Below are 20,367 nucleotides of genomic sequence, written 5' to 3'. Positions count from 1 at the left end.
CAAACATTCCACTAATCCTCCAATCTTTTTCCACCAGCTACCCCTGATGCTCCTGGCACTCCGGATGCCACTGAAGTGACAGGAGAGAGCATCACCCTTTCCTGGGCTCCTCCGACCTCTGATGGAGGAAATCCCATTCAGTACTACATTGTGGAAAAACGAGAAAAGAAGACTGTCCGGTTCTATAAGGTGATCACCAAGAAACCAATCGAGGAATGTGGTCACAAGGTGATTCACCTCACAGAAGACATGGAATATGAGTTCCGTGTCTTGGCCGTAAATGATGCTGGTGTGGGAACTCCTAGCAACATCTCTATGCCTATCAAAGCTGCTGAGCCAAAGGACATTCCGTGCGCTCCTTCTGTGGTTTGTGTATCCGACTCCACTAACACTTCCATCAGTCTGGAATGGAGCAGGCCTGCAGATGACGGAGGAATGGAGATCCTGGGCTACATTGTTGAGATGGTGAAGGGAGAAGACGAAGAATGGAAGAGAGTAAATGAGGAGCTGATACCAGAAACACATTATACGGTAGCTGGTCTGGAGACAGGCAGTGAGTACAGCTTCCGTGTCGCAGCTGTCAATCACATCGGAAGAGGTGAAGAAAAGGAGACTCCAGAGCCTGCTCAGGCTGTAGACAGGCTAACACCACCACAGGTAGATATTGATGCATCCTTCAGGCAGACACACATTGTGAAGGCCGGAGGTTCTGTGTGCCTGGGCATCCACTTCAGAGGAAAACCTGTTCCCACTGCCACCTGGGTGAAGGAGGAAGGAGAGCTGAGTGTCTTGTCAGAGATCACAACCACAGATGGCTACACTTCTCTGAGCATTGAGAACTGCTCTAGAACTGATACAGGCAAATACACTGTAAACCTGGAGAATGCCAGTGGAAGCAAGGACGTTACCTTTACAGTGAAGGTGATGGACACACCTGGACCCCCGCAGGATGTTTCCTTCATGGAGGTAGCCAGAGGCACGGTGACACTCACCTGGAAGCCCCCTCTCAATGACGGTGGGGCTCGAATCCATCACTATGTTGTTGAGAGGCGTGAGGCTAGCCGCCGCACATGGCAGCAGTCTGGTGGCAAGTGCACAAAGCACGTTCTGAAGATCGAGGACCTGCTAGAAGGAGTGCCATACTTCTTCAGAGTTTCAGCTGAAAACCAGCATGGTATGGGTGAGGCGTTTGAGCTGACAGAGCCTGTCACTGCCACTGCAGAGCCAGCACCTCCAAAGAGAATGGACATCCTGGACACCACAGACAGCTCTGTGGTACTGGGATGGTTGAAGCCTGAGCACGACGGTGGAAGTCGCATTCAGGGTTACGTCATCGAGGCCAAGCCAAAGGGCACAGACAAATGGGTCGTGGTTGGAAACACCAAGAATCTCACTTATACAATTGACAAGCTCAACAAGGGTGATGAGTATGACATCCGTGTGAAGGCTAAGAATGAAGCTGGCAACAGCAGGCCCAGAGAAACTGTGGCTCCTGTGCTGATCAAAGAGCCTCACATTGAACCTGCTGCTGACCTCAGTGAGATCACCAATCAGCTGGTCACATGCAGGTCTGGCAGCACCTTCATCATTGAGGTTCCCATCAGCGGTAGACCTGCTCCTAAAGTTTCCTGGAAGCTGGAGGAGATGAGGCTGAAGAGCTCCGACAGAGTCACCATCAAAGTAACTAAGGACAGAACTACCATCTCAGTAAAGGAGGCCATGAGAGGAGATGGTGGTAAATACTACCTAACTCTGGAGAACGTGGCAGGAACCAAGACCTTCACTATTGAAGTTAACGTCACAGGTAGACCTAGTCCGCCATCTGGACCCATTGAAATCACATCCATCACATCAGAGTCCTGCATCGTTAACTGGCAACCACCAGAGGATGATGGTGGCACTGACATTACCAACTACATTGTGGAGAAGCGTGAGTCTGGTTCCACAGCCTGGCAGCTCATCAACTCCAGCGTGAAGCGTACAACTCTCCATGTTAGTCACCTAACCAAATACATGCAGTATACGTTCAGGATCTCTGCTGAAAATAGATTTGGTGTCAGCAAGTCCACTGAGTCTGAGACGATTGTTGCAGAGCATCCCTTCAGTAAGTACAATTCTTTAACTTTTTGACTTATCCACTAATTTGATGCAGTGTAAGCATTTCTAAGACTAACTAGTTATTGATTTACAAGTATCTTCCATCTACTGAATACGGCTATAACTTAGGCGGCTGTACTCAATAATTCTTTTTTTCTAATCACAGCACCTCCTGGTCCACCAACAAAGCCTTCAGTCTTCAATGTTACTGCTAACACAATGACCCTGAAATGGGAGGAGCCCTACCATGATGGTGGAAGCAAGGTAACAGGCTACTGGATTGAGAAGAAGGAGAGGAACAATATCCTTTGGGTGAGGGAGAATAAGATCCCTTGCTTTGAGTGCTACCACAAGGTGGAAGCTCTGGTTGAAGGGCTGGAATATCAGTTCAGGGTTTATGCCATGAACAGTGCTGGACTGAGCAAAGCAAGTGAGGCTTCCAAGGGAGCAGTTGCTCAAAATCCTGTTGGTGAGTTTTGGCAGCTTAGTGTTGTGTTGTGACACTAACCAGTATCTTAATTTGATCTTTCTCTAACGACTTTTTTTATCTGTTGTATAGATCCACCAAGTAAACCAGAAGTCACAAACGTCACAAGAACCACAGTCTCCCTCAAATGGTCAGCTCCACTCAATGATGGTGGCAGTCCTATTGTGGGCTATATCATTGAGCGTAAGCCGTACACATTAACTGGTGAAGGCCGCTGGCTCAAATGTAACTACACCAATGTGACAGACCAATTCTACACTGTTACTGCCCTGGGAGAAGGAGAACCCTATGAGTTCAGAGTTATTGCCAAGAATACCAACCAAGTCTTCAGCTTACCCTCAGAGTCCACTGGGTCTGTGCAGTGCAAGACTGACTTTGGTAAGATCTTCATTTGTGGTGGAGATATGATGCCATCAACACAGCATATAGGGCTTGCACACCTCTAACCTGATTATAATTACATGACATATGAGATGACACCATCTGATATTTTCTGTTAGATCACTATGAACAACAGTGTGAGATTTCATTTAATCTGAATAAATAAGTTAAAGCACTATCGCTTTGAGAAGTTGTTCCATAACATGTTCTTTTTATACATTTGACACTTGACAGAACCTCCAAAAGCCCAGCTGGACAGCAAGCTCATGTCTGAGACTGTGATGGTCAGAGCTGGTTCAGACTTGGTTCTCGATGCTGCAGTAGGAGGCAGGCCTGACCCCAAGGCCTCCTGGTCCAAGGGCAACAGGGATCTGGAGCTTTGTGAGAAGTACCACCTCCAGTACACCTCCACCAAAGCGATGGCCATCATCAAATTCTGCGACAGAGATGACACTGGAAAGTACATCCTCACAGTCAGGAATGTGAGCGGAACCAAAACTGCTGAGGTCAATGTTAAAGTGCTCGGTAAGAAGCTTCTGACTTTTCCCTAGTTTGATACAATCCATTTACAGATTACTCTGGAAGCATTCATTTGTCACTGTTAGCAAAAGCAACGTACATGAGTGAATGTATTTCTTCCAGACACACCTGGTGTGTGCGAGGGCAGCATTGAGATCAGCAAAATCACTGAAGAGTCATGCACCCTGAGCTGGAAGCCTCCTGTCGAGGATGGTGGTGATGACATCAGCCACTACATCGTGGAGAGGCGTGACACCAACAGACTCAACTGGGTCATCATGAACGCCGAGTGCAAGGAGCTGACCTGCAACATCAGCGGGCTATTTAAGAACACTGAATACCTGTTCAGAGTCCGGGGCGTCAACAAATATGGACCTGGAGTCCACCTGCAGTCAGGGCCCATGATCGCCAGAAACACTTTCAGTAAGTGCTTTTCAAAGCAGAACTGGTTGTAAATACTTAAATTGTCTGTGAAAATGAAACTACATGTGAAATCTGTATAACCTCTAACATTCAACTGTTCTTCTGTTTTGTCTTTTTCATTAGCTGTGCCAACTCCTCCTGGAGCTCCAGAGATCTTAGCATCAGGAAAAGACTTTGCCACCATTGAATGGCTGAAGCCAGAGAGTGATGGTGGCAGCCCACTGATCCACTACCTGGTGGAGAGGCGTGAGAGAAAGAGTGCCCGCTGGGTGAAGGTAAACAGGGATGGAGCTCACCTCGACTCCACACTGAAGGTGTCTGGTTTGACTGAGGGCAACATTTACCAGTTCAGAGTGACGGCCATCAACAAGGCTGGAGAGAGTGAGGCCAGTGAGGTTTCCCTCTATGTCGTCTGCAGAGTGCCAACATGTAAGTCCAGTTTGTTCAAGTCTAAATAGCTCTAAAAATCAGACTGATTCTCCTAATTGTTGACACTATTGATCTTCATTCCTGCACTCTCTCCTCTCAGGCACCCCTGCTCCTCCATCTATTCCTCGTATCACTGACACTCACGCTGACAGCATCAGTTTGGCCTGGTCCCGTCCCGTGGAGGATGGAGGGTCTGATGTAATGGGCTACATCTTGGAGATGCAGGAAGCTGGAGCAGAAGAATGGAGCAAGGCCCATGAAAAGACCTTGCGTACGACAGAGCATGTGGTAACTGGACTGTCAGCGGGCAAGAAGTACTGCTTCAGAGTGGCTGGCATCAACATCAATGGTACAGGAGACTTCAGTGAACCCTGTGCTGAGACTGAGCCCGTAGAGAGAATTGGTGAGTCATCATAAATGTAAAGTGACTCACATGGCAAGAAATGCTTTGGTTTCTTCCTCAAATACTGAAAACTTTATTCGTCATCCTTTTATGACATAATAGAATTTTAATTATTGTATCACCAACATTAAAAGTAAGAGTTTATTCTAATCATCCCATCCTCTCCTACAGAACCTCCTGACTTTGAGCTCCATGATGATCTCAAGAAGACCATTTGCCTCCGTGCCGGTGGCTCCCTCCGCATGTTTGTCCATGTCACTGGTCGTCCCACTCCTGCCATCACTTGGAGTAAGCCTGGCGTCGATCTCCACACCAGAGGTTTCATCGAGGTCAACTCCTCATCCACCACACTCATCATTGATAAGGTCCACCGCTACGATGCTGGCAAGTACACACTGGTGGCTGAGAACTCTGCGGGGAAACAGGAAGTCAACATTCTGGTCAAGGTCTATGGTAAGTGTCTGAATGAAAATACTGCACAGGTACACACTACACCAGTGGTTCACAAAGTTTTTTACATCAAGGACCCCTAAATTGACACAAATTAGACCATGGACCTCCATTGGACAAAATTTCGAAGCAAACACCAGAAATTGTAACTACATGATGAATTCTTGTTTTCAGATACTCCTGGACCAACTGGACCACTCAAGATCAAAGAACTGACCAAAGACTCTGCCACCATCTCTTGGGAAGCTCCAGCTGTGGATGGCGGCGCTCCTGTCAACAACTTCATCATCGAGAGGCGTGAGGCTTCCATGAGAGCCTACAAGACTGTTACTGCCAAGTGTAGCAAGACATCCTACAAGATTGACGGTCTGATGGAGGGCATGCTGTACTACTTCCGTGTCCTCCCTGAAAACATTTATGGAATTGGAGAGCCCTCTGAGACCCCTGATGTGATCCTGGTTTGTGAGGTGCCTTTGCCACCAAACAAGCTGGAGGTGATTGACGTCACCAAGAGCACTGTTTCCCTGGGATGGGAGAAGCCTGAGCATGATGGTGGCAGCAGACTGACAGGCTATGTCATTGAGGCCTGCAAGTTTGGCACCGACAAATGGATGAAGGTTGCCACATTGAAGCTCACAGACTTTGAATACACTATTGAGAAGCTGAATGAAAAGGAACAGTATTTGTTCAGAATCAAAGCAGTCAACAGCCGGGGAGCCAGCGAGCCCAAAGAGCTTGTTACAGCCATCACAGTACAGGAACAGAGAGGTAACAGCAACTAAAATAATGCATTCAGAAAATCCCCTGGCTATCCGACCAAAAGTGAAAAAGTTTTAAATGGCAGATGACGTTGATTTTCTTGCCTCCATAAATGTGCAAACAACATTTATTAACAAGCAAGATTTTCCGCTCAGCAGTAGTTAAAAACTGTTGTTACACCTCAGTTCACCATCTACTTCTCAGCTGTTGTCACCAGTGATTATATTAATTTGTTATCTCTCATTTTCCCTCCCAGTGATGCCTATGGTGGACTTCTCCAGCATTCCTCAGAAGGTTGTCAATGTTCTGGCTGGTAAGACTCTGGAGTTGGACCTGCCCATCATTGGACGGCCTCCTCCCGTCTGCTCTTGGTATTTCCACGAAAACAAGTTGAAAGTCACAGACCGTGTAAAGATCAAGAGCACTGGCAAGTTCTCCAAGCTGACTATGTCTGACACCACCATCAACGACACTGGTGACTACAGCCTGGAGGTGAAGAATGCCGTTGGTGTCATCACAGAGGTCATCAAGGTCGTCGTCCTCTGTAAGAAATTCTCTTTGTTTGTTACTGTTTAATTACTTATTGATGCTGCTTCATGGTTGCAGGCTAGAGTAAAGAAGATTAGATTATAGACCATACCATGTATTTATTAAGATTTTTAGTCAAACTGACTGTAACTGTATTTATTTTTATTAATCCCCTTTCACTAGCCAAACCTGATGAACCAAGTGGACCATTCAGGCTTGATGAGATTGATGCAACATGCGTCACCTGCAGCTGGGATCCTCCAGCAAGAGACGGCGGAGCTCCCATCAGTGGCTATGTGGTGGAGCAGCGTGATGCTCACAGACCTGGCTGGGTGCCTGTCAGTGACTCTGTTAGCCGACCAACATTCAAGTTTGTGAACCTGATTGAAGGAGATGAATACGTCTTCCGTGCAGCTGCTGTGAATCGCTATGGCACTGGAGACTTCCTACAGTCTGAGATCGTCACCTGCAAGAGCTTGAAGAGTAAGACTCTGGGATTGCAAATTCACCTGATGTAGCTGTGCTATATATTTATTTATAAACTAAATAACCACATTCCTCTCCCTCATAGATGTGCCTGGACCTCCCGGCCGTCCAGTCGTCTTTGATGTTTCTCGTGATGGCATGACTGTGGCCTGGGAGCCACCAGAGGAAGATGGCGGCCTTGACATTTCTGGCTACATCATTGAGCGCAAAGAAGTGAGGTCTGACAGATGGGTGCGCGCCAACAAGAACCCTGTCACTATGACCAGATACAGGTCAACAGAGCTGACCGAGGGCTTGGAGTATGAACACAGAATCACTGCCATCAATGCCAGAGGACAGAGCAAACCCAGTCTGTGTTCAAAGCCGGCAGTGGCAACAGATCCCATCGGTAAAAGAAAAGTTTGAGAGAAAGTTTTGATTCATATTTGTTGTTTTAGGTTTCAGCATAATACTGTGTATTCATAGTTACACTGTGTGGTGGCTCAAATCTTCACAGAGCAAGTAGACTCACACCATTGAAGCCTGAGATACTGACATGCTTTTCTCTCTTACTTAGATCCACCTGGCTGTCCTCAGAACCCCAGGATCACCGACACCACCAAGTCCTCTGTGTCATTGGCTTGGAGTCCTCCTGATGATGAGGGAGACGCAAGAGTGGATGGTTACCTGATTGAGATGCAGAAGGTTGGCACTATGGCATGGATCAAGTGCAACACCACCCCATCTCTGATCTGCGAGTACACACTGACCAAAATGCCACAAGGAGAAGAGTTCAAATTCCGTGTGATGGCCTGCAATGCTGGTGGCTCTGGTGAGCCTGCTGAAGTGCCCGGAACTGTCACTGTGACTGAGATGCTCGGTAAGGACATGGTGGTCATAATAACTGCATTCACACTGAGATCATTTTTGTATGCTTACTAATAAAGGATAAAACTGAAATTTATATATTGCTCTTTTCCAGAATCTCCTGACTATGACCTGGAGCTGAAATACAAAGATGTGTATGTGGTCCGCCATGGAGGAGTGGTTAGACTCTCTGTACCCATCAAGGGCAAACCTCATCCAACCTGCAAGTGGTTGAAGGATAGCGGTGCTGTCTCCACCAAGGCCATGATTGCCTCCACTGAGGATGCCAGTGAGCTGGTGATTAAGGGAGCTGAGAGGAGTGACTCTGGCATGTACGATCTCCTGCTGGAGAATAGGGTTGGTAAGAAGAAGGCCCAAATCAAGGTCAAGGTCATTGGAAGGCCAAATGCTCCAGAGGGACCGATGGTCTTTGAGGACATCCAGGCCAATTCTGTCAAGGTGTGCTGGAAGGCACCCACTGAAGACGGTGGCTCAGAGATCCTGGGTTACATTGTGGAGAGACGTGAGGCAACCAGAAATGCCTGGTACACTGTGGACTCCAGAGTGACCGACACTCATCTGGTTGTTAAAGGCCTGAGGGAGGGAACAGAGTACCACTTCAAGGTCACAGCTGAGAACTCCTTCGGTGTTAGTGCCTCTCTGAAGTCAGAGGAGCCATTGATGGCTAAGACTCCTCTTTGTAAGTAAAACAGTTATTTTACCATTTGTGTCCTTTGTCTCTGTCATTCAGTGATGACTAAAAAAATGTATGTTGTCAATACCAGGTCCTCCTGAGCCCTCAAGCACCACACCAGAGATCATGGATGTCACCAAGAGCTCTGTGGCATTGGCCTGGTCCAGACCCAAGGATGACGGCGGTTCTGCCATTACTGGCTACTTTGTTGAATATAAGCTGGTGTCTTCTGAGACATGGTCCCGCTATGAGACCAAGATCTCCTCTACCATGTTCACTCTGCCTGGACTCACCCCTGATGCAGAATACCAGTTCCGTATTGTAGCTGTCAACGATATTGGTGAGAGTGAGGCTGGTCCTGTGTCTGATCCCGTCACTTGCAAGGATCCATTTGGTGAGTCTCCTCCCCTAAAATAAGCTGTAATTAGCAATATTGATATCATGGTAATTGCTATAGTTTATGGATCAATTGATAGGCATGTGACAGTCAAATGTGAATAATACTAAAACCTGAATCAAAAACAGATACATTGTGGGTGTCCATAAGACACATAATATGAGCTGTTGATTAAACTAACTTGTATTTGACTTTTTTCCTTACAGAAAAGCCGAGCCAACCAGGTGAGATTGACACGGTCAACGTGACAAACAACTTAATTGCTATCCGCTGGCAAGCTCCAGAGTGTGACGGAGGAAAGGAGGTCCTGGGCTATTGGGTAGAGTACAGGAAATCAGTCGAGAGCACATGGAAGAAGTGCAATAGGGACAGGCTGAAACAAATGGAGTTCACCATGCGTGGACTGGCTGAAGCCACGGAGTATGAGTTCAGAGTGTTTGCTGAGAATGAAACTGGAATGAGCAGACCTCGTAGGACTGTCACATGCATCAAGACCAAACTAAGTGGTGAGTATACTGAACCTCAGTGTCAAAATAATGTACCAGCATTTACCCAACGTATTTTTACAGATTGACTTAACAAAACAAATAACTGACTCTTGTTTTGTATTTATAGTTGAAACTAAACCAAGCCTGAGAAAGGAAATGGATGAAGTAACTACCAAGCTTGGCCAGCCTGCTGTCATGAAGTGCCAGATCATCGGCAGACCTGTTCCTGAAATCAAGTGGTATCATGCCGGCAAGGAGATTGTCGAGTCCCGCAAGTACGAGATGAGCTCTGATGGTCGCAACCACTCCCTGTCCATCATGACCGACCAGCAGGAAGATGAGGGAGAGTACACCTGCAAGGCCATCAATGATGCTGGAGATGCCGAGACCTCAGGTGTCCTGGTGTTGGAGGCTGCTCCATCCTTCCACCCTGACTACCCACTGAAGGACATCTACTATGCTGGTCTGGGAACCACTTTACGCATCCATGCCGCATACATTGGCCGTCCTGAGCCAAAGATCATGTGGCTGCATGGAGCAAAGACCCTGGAGAACACAGATGATATCAGCATTGAGACCACAGAGCACTACACACACCTGGTCATTAAGAATGTGCAGCGCAGAGTCCATGGAGGAAAATACAGGATCAGGCTGCACAACCACTTCGGCAGAGCTGACACTCCATTCACTGTGGAAATTTATGGTATGTTAATGTGAACTGTTGTAATAAGTGGAGCGACACATTCATTCATTAAGCTATAATTTTACTTTCTCTTCACTACTGACATTACTGCAACACTTTCAACTTTTTCCAGACAAACCTGATGTGCCTCAGGGTCCCATTGTCCTGGACGCCCTCCTGAAGAACTCTGTCATCATCAGCTGGAAGCCTCCCAAGGACGACGGCGGTTGCATGATCACCAACTACATTGTGGAGAAGCGTGAGGACAAGGAAGGCACAGAGTGGGAACTGGTGTCATCCTCCATTAACGGCACATCCTGCCGTGTCCCCAACCTTATTGACAGTGCCGGATACTTCTTCCGCGTGTATGCCCAGAATCGCTATGGCAACAGTGAACCACTGGAGCTGACTTCGCCTATTCTTATCAAGAGCCAGCTGGGTATGTGTAATATAATGTCACTTAAGATTTTCATTTCATTTCATTCATTCAGTTTATAAATTAAGCACAAAGCTGCAATGCATCATATCTGATCAGTTGTGAAGACATCCCCAGGTACACTGTGCACAAGTACTGACTGATTTTCATATTCCGGTCCACAGAGAAACCATCACCACCTCAGTCCCCAGTTGTGTCTGGAATCACCAAGGACTCCTGCGTTGTTTCCTGGAAGCCTCCACTCAGCGATGGTGGCTCCAAGATCAAGAGCTACTGCCTTGAGAAGAAGCACAAGAAGGACAAGAAGGAATGGACCGAATGGACTCCGGTGACCACGGACGAGATCAAGCAGACGGTCTTCTCCGTCAAACATCTAACTGAGGGCGTCGAGCACATCTTCCGTGTGAAGTGCGAGAACCTGGGAGGCCAGAGTGACTACAGTGAGGAGACGACTCCTATGATTCCAGCCACAGCCGTTGATGTCCGTGCACCTGCTTTCAAGGAGGAGCTGAGGAACATGAGCGTCAAGTACAAGAGCAATGCCACCCTGGTCTGCAAGATCACCGGACAGCCCAAGCCTGTGATTAAATGGTTCAGACGAGGAAAGGAGATCCACTCTGATGGAAAGAAGATCAAGATCCAGGAGTTTAAGGGAGGTTACCACCAGCTGGTCATCACTGAGGCTGATGAGGAAGACTCCACTGTCTATCAGATCAGAGCCACGAACCAGGGAGGATCCATCTGTGCTACAGTCTCTCTGGATGTTGAAGGTAAGCTCACATATCTATTCTCCTATTCTATTCCTCCTAGTCTTATTAAAATGACTTGTAATATGTAATATAAACATATTAAACCATTTCTGACCTTTTAATAAAGCATGATATTTCACTAAAATATATTCTCTAATTTCTAGTCCCTGCCAAGATCCACTTGCCAAAGAACCTGAAGGACAAGGAAGCCATCCCTGCCCTGCGCGGAGAGGTGGTCAATATCAAGATTCCTTTCAGTGGCAAACCAGATCCTGTCATTACATGGCAGAAGGGACAAGATCTCATTGACAGCAACGGCCACTACCAGGTCATTGTCACCAGGTCATTTACTGCCCTGGTGTTCCCCAATGGTGTGGAGAAAAAGGATGCTGGTTTCTACATCGTTTGTGCCAAGAACAGATTTGGCATTGACCAACAGACAGTTGAGCTGGATGTGGCTGATGTGCCTGATCCTCCACGTGGTATTAAGGCCAGTGATGTGTCCAGAGACTCAGTCACACTGAACTGGGTGGCTCCAGCAAATGATGGTGGCAGCAGGGTCATCAGCTACATCATTGAGAAATGCCCCACCACTGCTGAGAGGTGGGAGCGTGTTGCCCAGTCCCGTGACACCCGCTACACAGTGATCAATCTGTTTGGAGGAACCAGCTATCAGTTCCGAGCGATTGCTGAGAACAAGTTTGGACAAAGTGCTCCATCTGAGACCAGTGGACCTGTCATGACCAAGGAAGACAAGTCCAGAGTTCTGCTCTATGACAGGGAGGTTGACGACACCGGACATGTCCGCAAGGGCAAGGCTCCAAACTCTGATGCCAAGAATCTGCACAACAAATATGCTATTGCAGAGGAACTGGGCCGAGGTCAATTTGGTATTGTCCATCGTTGTGTTGACATCAGCTCTGAGAAGACTTACATGGCTAAATTCGTCAAAGTGAGAGGTGCTGATCAAGCCATTGTCAAGAAGGAAATTGCAACACTGAACCTGGCCAAACACACAAGCTTCCTCCTCCTCCATGAGTCTTTCGACAGCCCTGAAGAGCTGGTGATGATCTATGATTTCATTTCTGGTGGAGACATCTTTGAGCGCCTCAGCTCAGCTGAGTTTGAGCTTAACGAACGTGAGGTCGCTAACTACATTAGACAGATCTGCTCAGCTCTAGAGTTCCTGCACACTCAGAGTTATGGACACTTTGACATCAGACCAGAGAACATTGTGTACACAACCAGAACCAGTTCAAATGTGAAGATCATTGAATTGGGCCAGTCCAGACACCTGACTCCTGGAGACCAGATCAAGGTTCAGTATACCACTGCAGAGTATGCTGCTCCTGAGATCCACCAGTGTGACATGGTCAGTACTGTCACTGACATGTGGTCCGTTGGTGTCCTTGCCTATGTGCTCCTCAGTGGACTCAATCCATTCACAGCTGAAACCAACCAACAGATGATTGACAACATCTCCAATGCTGCATACAGTTATGATGATGAGTCCTTCACACACGTCAGTGTTGAGGCATTAGACTTCACAGACCGCCTAATGACAAAGGATCGCAAACACCGTATGAGTGCTGCTGAGGCCCTGGCACATCCCTGGCTCACCAAGCCTGTGGAGGAGATCAGTGGCAGAGCGATCCCAACCGGCAGACACAAGAGATACTACCAGTCGATGGTGAGGAAAGAATGGAGCACAGTTATTTCTGCAGCCCGTGTGGCCTGTGGTGGCTCCATTAGGTCCCAACGCGGTGTCTTTGTTGCCAAGGTGAAGATCGCTCCATTTGAACACGGCCCTCTCGCAGGCCAGGTTACTCACGCAGTGGCCAATGAGGGAGACAATGTGAAATTCATCTGCAACATTGACAACTACGATAGCACTACTGAAGTGACATGGTACTGTGGAGTCAGACAGCTCGAGGCTGGTAACAAGTATGAAATTGACTATGAGGATGGCCTGGCTGTAATCACTGTTAGCAAGGTCACAAGAGCAGATGATGGCACCTACAGATGTAAGGTTGTCAATGAGTATGGTGAGGATAGCGCCTATGCAGAGCTGTTTATCAATGGCGTTAGAAAGTACCGTGACTTCTTCACTACTCGTGTGGTCAAGAGAACGAAGCGCAGAGTTGACACAGCCAGAATGCTTCAGAAACCACCAGAGTTCACCCTTCCTCTGGTCAACCGTACAGCTTACATTGGTGAGGATGTGCGCTTTGGTGTCACCATCACTGTTCACCCTGAGCCTCGCGTCATGTGGCACAAGTCAGGACAGAAACTTATCCCTGGACAGGATGACAAGAAATATACCTTCATAACTGACAAGGGTCTGTACCAGCTGATCATCCACGATCTTGACAAGGAAGATGATGCTGAATACAGTGTTGTAGCCCGTAACAGGTATGGTGATGACAGCTGCAAGTCTCGTCTCACTGTTGTTCCTCGCCCTAAACCAGCAGACCTTACCCTGAGGCCCATGTTCAAACGCCTGCTAGCAAACGTTGAGTGCAGAGAGGGCCAGAAGGTGCGCTTTGAGATCAGAGTATCAGGTCATCCCACACTGAAGTGGGAGAAGGATGGCACACCTCTGGCCTTTGGACCATCAATTGAGGTTGTTCATGAGGGCCTGGATTACTACATCCTTCATGTGAGAGACACTCTTCCTGAGGACTCTGGCGTGTACAGGGTTACTGCGACAAACTCTGCTGGATCTGCCAGTTGCCAGGCCACACTCAAAGTTGAGCGTGTTGCTCATGTAAAGAAGGAATATGAGCCCAGTCAAAAGGAGAAAGAGAAGGCAGCTAAAAAGGAGGAATTAGACAAAAAGGTGAGGCTGTCTCAGATTTTGTCCGGCACTGTTATTACTCCTCTGCCACCTGCAGCAGTACAAGCTGTACGGGAGGCAGCCACCATGTTCAAACCCGCTGTGACAACTAAAAAGGGTGAGAAAACTGAGGCTGAGATAAAGAAAGAACAAGAGGAAAGGAAGAAGCGTGCGGATGAGAAGAGGCTGCGTATGCCTTACGATGTCCCTGCGCCCCGTGTCATTAACCCAGCTGTTCTCGAGGAGGACGTGGAAATAAAACACTTCAAACCATTCTCTGACATGAAATGGTACAAGAAGCTGCGAGATCAGTACGAGTTCCCTGAGCCTATGGACAAAATCAAGCAGAAGAGGATGAAGCGTATTCGCCTGTCCAGGTGGGAGCAGTTCTATGAGGTGCCAATCAGGATCAAGGACCAGTATAAGCCAAAGTGGCGCATCTCATCCATGACCCAGGATGACCTGGAGACTGTGAGGCCTGCAAGGCACCGCACTCCTTCCCCTGAGATAGACGCCTACCACAGGATCAGGAGGAGGTCCCTGGGTGACCTGTCAGATGAGGAACTGCTGCTGCCTGTGGACGAGTACCTGTCCATGAAGAGAACTGAGGAGGAGAGGCTTCGTCTGGAGGAAGAGCTGGAGCTTGGCTACTCTGCTTCTCCACCGAGCCTCAGCCCAGTTCGCTTTGAACTGTCTGCCCTGCGCCCCTCATCTCCCAGAAGAGCATACAGTGATGATGAGGAGGGAGAAGAGGTCCACAGATACGACTCTTACCGAATTCCATCTAAATACGAGGCCGGCCCAAGTTTTATTGACCTCCGCCAGCGTCATGACAAAACCACACATAGACCTCCAAGAGAGAAGCAGAGGGTTTATGCAGAGAGAGAAGATCAGGAACTGCTGCGTCCACACAAAACTGCTCAGAGAATCTCCTCTTACAAGAGTGAACTCAAACGCATGGAGTTTGAGGAGAAGACACGAACCACGAAACAGAAGTCAACCGTCACGGTTACGGCGTACTCTGAGGGCGTTGAATCTGAACACCTGACGGCCTTTACCTCCGAATATATTCCTAAACCAATTAAGAAACTTCCCACACCTGAACCGGAGAGGAGAAGATCTCCTACCCCAGAAAGGGCTGTGAAGACAGATATAGTCTATCCAAAAGTTGACTTTGCATCCAGGTATGAGGAGAGGAAACAGGCTTTGAGATCAGAGAGAAGGTCAGTGGAGAGGAAGTTTGAGGTGGTCACTCAGGCCCCGTTCAGTCTTGACCATGCCCCACGCATCACCATCAGGTTGAGATCTCATCGTGTACCCTATGGCACCAACACAAGGTTCACCCTGAATGTTCAGGCCAAACCAGAACCAGAAGTGAAGTGGTTCCACAATGGAAAAGAGATTCATCAGAGCCACAAATATCACATGACCAATATAAGTGGTGTTCTGACCCTCCAGATCATCAACTGTGTGACTGAAGATGGCGGCACTTACCGCGTGGTCTGCAAGAGTGCCAAAGGAGAGACTTCTGACTATGCCACATTAGATGTAGCAGGAGAAGAATATGCTGCCTTCTCTTCACTCCGCAGAGACGAGGAGCCTCCATCCTCCCATCTGCCAGAAATGACCAGAACAGAGGTGTATCATGTCTCCTCCTCAAAAACTACAGTGAGGGAGAGTGTGAAAGAAACTGTAAAGGAGACCACCACTGTTGTTGAGAGGCCACGAGAGACACCCAGTGTTCCCGCCAAGATCCTCACCAAACCTCTGTCTCTGACAGTGGAGGAGGGAGATCTGGCCAGGTTTGAGTGTGATGTGGCAGGTGAACCCGCACCTTGTATCACCTGGATGCATGAAGGAGCAGTTATTGGTTCCTCTGCCCGTCACCACATTGTCTCAACTCAATACAACTCGTCGTTTGAGATCTCCGCTGTCGAGATGTCGGACGAAGGCAGCTACACTCTAGAGGTGGAAAACGCTGGGGGCAAACAAGAGGCTCATTTCACTCTCTCCATCCGTAAATCTGAGTCCAAGGAAAAAGTAGTCGCCCCTCAGAGAGTGACCTCTCCAGAGGCCAAGTCCCCTCTTGCCAAATCCCCTGAACCAGTCAAATCTCCCCAGAGAGTCAAGTCTCCTGAGCCAGTTAAGTCACCTCAGAGAGTCAAGTCTCCAGTCTCTCCAAAATCTCCAACTCCAAAATCCCCAACACCCAAGTCCCCGACTCCTAAATCGCCAACTCCATCAGAGAAGGAACGAGTGACTTCTCCAATCAAGTCACCAAAGAGAGTGATGTCACCAACCATTGAAAGGAAGCCGACCTTCTCTGTTGGTCTGAGCGACGTCACTGCAAACTCTGACTCTATTGTCAAGCTGTCAGTGAAGGTGACAGGAGAGCCCAGACCCACCATCACATGGCTGAAGAACGGAAAGGTAAGATGATCCATGAACACATCAATCATTGTACTGGTTTTTACAGTTAAAGTAGGACAGAAGAAACAATGCATTTTTACTGGTTAGTAACTGAATTCTGTCTGAATGATTGACAGGCTCTGTCCCAGGGAGGGAAGTATGAAATCTTTGAGGAGTCTGGCTCTGTTCACCTTGAGATCTATGAATCAGAGGTGTCTGACAGCGGGGAGTACAGGTGCACTGCAGCCAACAGCTCTGGAGCGGTGTCAACCACCTGCACCGTCACTGTACGAGGTAAGAAACACCCGATCCTTCCTTCACCTGCAGCTTCAAACGTTCAAACTGTTTCTCATCTAAAAAATAACTCTCTCTATGTTTCAGCCTCAAAGATCTCTGAGGAGGTTGTGAAACAGGAAATGGTCCACAAGGAAGTCGTGTCGTCCCATAGCCAGATGTCCATCACACAGGGCCAGTCTCTGACCTCTGACCCTGCCAAGCGCTCAGATGCGCCACACTTCCTCCTGCAGCCGCGGTCCCAGATTGTGGACGAAGGACAAAATGTCATATTCACATGTGAGGTAGCCGGAGAGCCGTCACCTGAGGTGGAGTGGCTGAAAGACAACGTGACTGTGAGTCATCTCTTTGCAAGCTCTGTTTTCTAGTCAAGACAAAGTGTGGAACCAAACAGCCTAACCACGTCTTCTCTCTGCAGATATCAGCCACATCAAACATTAGACTGAGCTGCTCTCAACACGTCTACACTCTGGAAATCCGTGAGGCCACAGTGGCAGACACTGGGAAATACACAATTAAAGCCAAAAACCAGTTTGGACAGTGCTCGGCGACCACATCCCTGAACGTCATCAGTAAGTTTCCACTGCAGCTTAATGTCAACTAACACAATTAAACACACAGGTCTCTGTGTGTTTAATCCACTGTGATTAAAATGACTTGGATTGATCCAAACATCTTAAATCTGAACACTGGAAATGGAAATCCAAGGCACCTCAGCTAACACTACACAGTTACTCTGAGTATACTGTGGTTGTCTACATGTGATTTGAGCCATGTGCTTATTGTTTGCATTCTCAGCTCTTGTCGAAGAACCAACAAAAATGATTATTGTGGAGCAAAGAGCTTCTGCTGATGCTGCTGCCAGCATGCACTCAAGTTTCTCCGCCTCATCCCAACACATGGAGACGGCCATGCAGGCCATGCAGGCCAGCAGCAGCCAGTACTCTTTTGAGAGCATGTCTGCAAGTAGCATGTCTGCCATGAAGGCTGAGTCAATGGTTTCCATTAGCTCCAGCAGCCAAATGATGGAAATGGCCGCTCACTCGCATGTTGAAGCCTCCTCCTCCTCTTCCTCCTCGATGAGGGCCCTCACCACCGGGGTTAAAAGAGGTGAGCTTTATTTTACAAGTTGCCTGAGTCGGTGGGTGACTTGCTCCTGTAGCTTCACAGGAGGTCTGAGCTGATCTGAGATCACCTCTGTGAGAAAAGAATGTGAGGATGAGTGTGATGTGAAAAGTTCCTTGTGTGACATCATCAGATAATGATTAAATGTTTACGTCACAGTCGCAAGACATCAAACCTTCAGCAGTAAAGATCACAGGAAGGCGTGGCGTGCTGCTGTCGCTGAGAAGCATTAGCATGTTCCAGGCAGGTTAGCATGTTGCTCATTAGCCTGAAAGCTACAGCAGCACACCAACAACAACCTGTTCATGAAGAAGCTGCTTTGTTTCTATGACTGCACTGCAAAAACTCAAAATCTTTCCAAGAATATTTGTCTTATTTCTTGTCAAAATGTCTCATTTCTAGTCAAAACTAATCTCTTTCCACTTAAAATAAGACTCATCACCTAAAAATTAACTTGTTTTTACATAATTGTCACTTGTTTCAAACTAATTTTCACTTGAAATAAGTAGAAAAATCTGCGAGTAAAAGGATGTTTTTTGTGCTTGTAATAAGAAAGAAAAACTTGCTCCACTGTCAGAACTGTCACTTATTTTAAGTGAAAATATGCTTGAAATGAGTAAAATGTCTTAAAAAAACAAGCTACTTTTTTATGTGATGAGTCTTATTTTAGGTAGAATGAGATTTGTTTTGACTAGAAATTACATTTTGACTAGAAATAAGACAAATATTCTTGGTAAGATTTTGAGTTTTTGCAGTGTGTGACGTCAATATCAGTTCAAGTGAGGACATGATGGAAACTTCCGGAGCTCTGTGTTCGTTCTCTGACCTCGTTCCCCGTGTCACAGGTTCTCCACCGAAGATCGAAGCTCTTCCACACGACGTCAGCATCGAACCGGGGAAGTCCCTGAAGGTGGAAGGGCTGTTCTCCGGAGACCCCGCCCCCTCCGTGGAGTGGGTGCGCTCCGGTCGGATCCTCCCCAACGGGGACGAGCGCTACCGTGTGGAGAACACCAGCGACCTGTCCACCCTCGTCATCTCTGCAGTGAAGGAGGATGACGCCGGAGCTTACACGCTCCGACTGAACAACGAGCTCGGCTCCGACTCGGCAACTGTCAACATTCACATTCGGTCCATGTAAAAAGAAAAAATAAGATAATTTATCCCCCGTTCCCTGATCCAGAACCTTTTATTAGCAACAATAATTTACTTGATAAAGATCTGGATTTCTCTTCTTGTAAATATGAACTATTTTTGTACCAATCTTGACATTAATTTATGCCAAACTAGACTAAAGTCTAAAGTTGTTATAAAATGTGCCATATTGGACAATTATGACTTAGGATTTTTGAACCTCTTTTCTGTGACATGTACATAATGTATATAGCCGAATTTAACGGTTATGGGAAATGTATGCATTGTTATTTATGACAATAATATTAACTGAAACTAAAGAACAAATGTTTTCACAGGAGAAAGTTTCACCTGGAACGAATACCCTGTCAAACTAAGAAACTAAACTCTGTGCCTCAACAGTACGTTGAAGTCTGTAAGTTTGCCTCAGCAGGTAGAGAGGCTCCCTGCTGAAGATCTGAACCAGAAACAAAGACTTAAGTTAATGTTATGGACGCGCATCAGTGCGTGTGATATCACAGCTTCCTATGAGTCGTATCCATGAGCATAAGACCCTGAGTGCTGTTTGCATCACCCTCTTGTAAGCAGCAGGAACCGGCCTTGTGCTCGGACCGACTGAGTCACACCACCATGATTTGATGACCTGCTGAGCGTGCGAGCGGCCTGCACACTCAGCGTTTAGATCATTTTAATAAGAGCGCTGCTCTTGCCACAGCACGGCCGGCTCGGCCTCTCACCACTCTCCATCACCTGGCCTTTAGCTGAGGGCCCAGCCCGACTCTGCTGTGCACGAGCAGCGCCGGCTCCCGGAGGACACTTAGGTAAACGTGTTTGTGTGTTTGAGCGTGGTTGTTTTTTAGCGTGTTAGTCTTTTCACTCGTCAGTCGTCAGGGTCGTCTCCGCTCGACACAGCGACTCCACCTGCTGTGACCGACGGAGACGAGGAGCAGACCTGTCCCCCTGCACTTTGATTTAACTGATCTGTTGATGTAGAAACATATTTCATCCTCCTGGAGTTTGATGCATTACTGATTTAATAAAGCATGATTTCAGCACTACACACCCGTCTCCTCGTCCTCACTGGGTCTGAGTCTTCTCTACTCGTGTCCATCCGTCTCCTCCTGTGGTGGAAGAATAAGAAGAAGACAGGAAGTAGATCATTCCTGGCTTTAACTTTAACGTGTCAGGATGTGGCTGAGATGAGTGGTTCAGATTGTTCCTCTGTGTTTGTGTGAAGAATCCACAGCTGCAGCTCTGGAGTCAGTTTGAGCCGTGAAATCTGCAGACTGAAGAACCTGAAGGAGAAAAAGACGCAACA

General features: G+C 47.6%; 1 protein-coding gene across 1 annotated transcript in view; it reads left to right on the top strand.

Annotated features, from left to right (window-relative positions):
- The window catches only part of ttn.1 (titin, tandem duplicate 1), a 151,539-nt gene extending 131,432 nt beyond the window's left edge, over window positions 1–20,107 (top strand). Inside the window, exons 129-153 of the mRNA XM_085764669.1 lie at window positions 38–2,104; window positions 2,264–2,566; window positions 2,657–2,962; window positions 3,200–3,490; window positions 3,608–3,907; window positions 4,031–4,336; window positions 4,437–4,739; window positions 4,911–5,192; window positions 5,364–5,957; window positions 6,205–6,492; window positions 6,660–6,959; window positions 7,048–7,350; window positions 7,519–7,821; window positions 7,924–8,508; window positions 8,594–8,896; window positions 9,106–9,405; window positions 9,515–10,090; window positions 10,203–10,508; window positions 10,670–11,275; window positions 11,419–16,520; window positions 16,637–16,793; window positions 16,881–17,128; window positions 17,212–17,365; window positions 17,592–17,903; window positions 18,764–20,107. Coding sequence (XP_085620795.1) covers window positions 38–2,104; window positions 2,264–2,566; window positions 2,657–2,962; window positions 3,200–3,490; window positions 3,608–3,907; window positions 4,031–4,336; window positions 4,437–4,739; window positions 4,911–5,192; window positions 5,364–5,957; window positions 6,205–6,492; window positions 6,660–6,959; window positions 7,048–7,350; window positions 7,519–7,821; window positions 7,924–8,508; window positions 8,594–8,896; window positions 9,106–9,405; window positions 9,515–10,090; window positions 10,203–10,508; window positions 10,670–11,275; window positions 11,419–16,520; window positions 16,637–16,793; window positions 16,881–17,128; window positions 17,212–17,365; window positions 17,592–17,903; window positions 18,764–19,056 — 14,888 coding nt within the window. The 3' untranslated portion in view covers window positions 19,057–20,107. The remainder of the gene's footprint in view (window positions 1–37; window positions 2,105–2,263; window positions 2,567–2,656; window positions 2,963–3,199; window positions 3,491–3,607; window positions 3,908–4,030; window positions 4,337–4,436; window positions 4,740–4,910; window positions 5,193–5,363; window positions 5,958–6,204; window positions 6,493–6,659; window positions 6,960–7,047; window positions 7,351–7,518; window positions 7,822–7,923; window positions 8,509–8,593; window positions 8,897–9,105; window positions 9,406–9,514; window positions 10,091–10,202; window positions 10,509–10,669; window positions 11,276–11,418; window positions 16,521–16,636; window positions 16,794–16,880; window positions 17,129–17,211; window positions 17,366–17,591; window positions 17,904–18,763) is intronic.
- Window positions 20,108–20,367: the final 260 nt, after the last annotated feature.

This window comes from Trachurus japonicus, chromosome 21 (assembly GCF_045865225.1).
Source record: "Trachurus japonicus isolate A0001 chromosome 21, Traja_1.0".
NCBI lineage: Eukaryota > Metazoa > Chordata > Actinopteri > Carangiformes > Carangidae > Trachurus > Trachurus japonicus.
The sequence above is the reverse complement of the archived record's forward strand: the minus strand, read 5'-3'. Positions and strand labels throughout refer to the sequence as shown.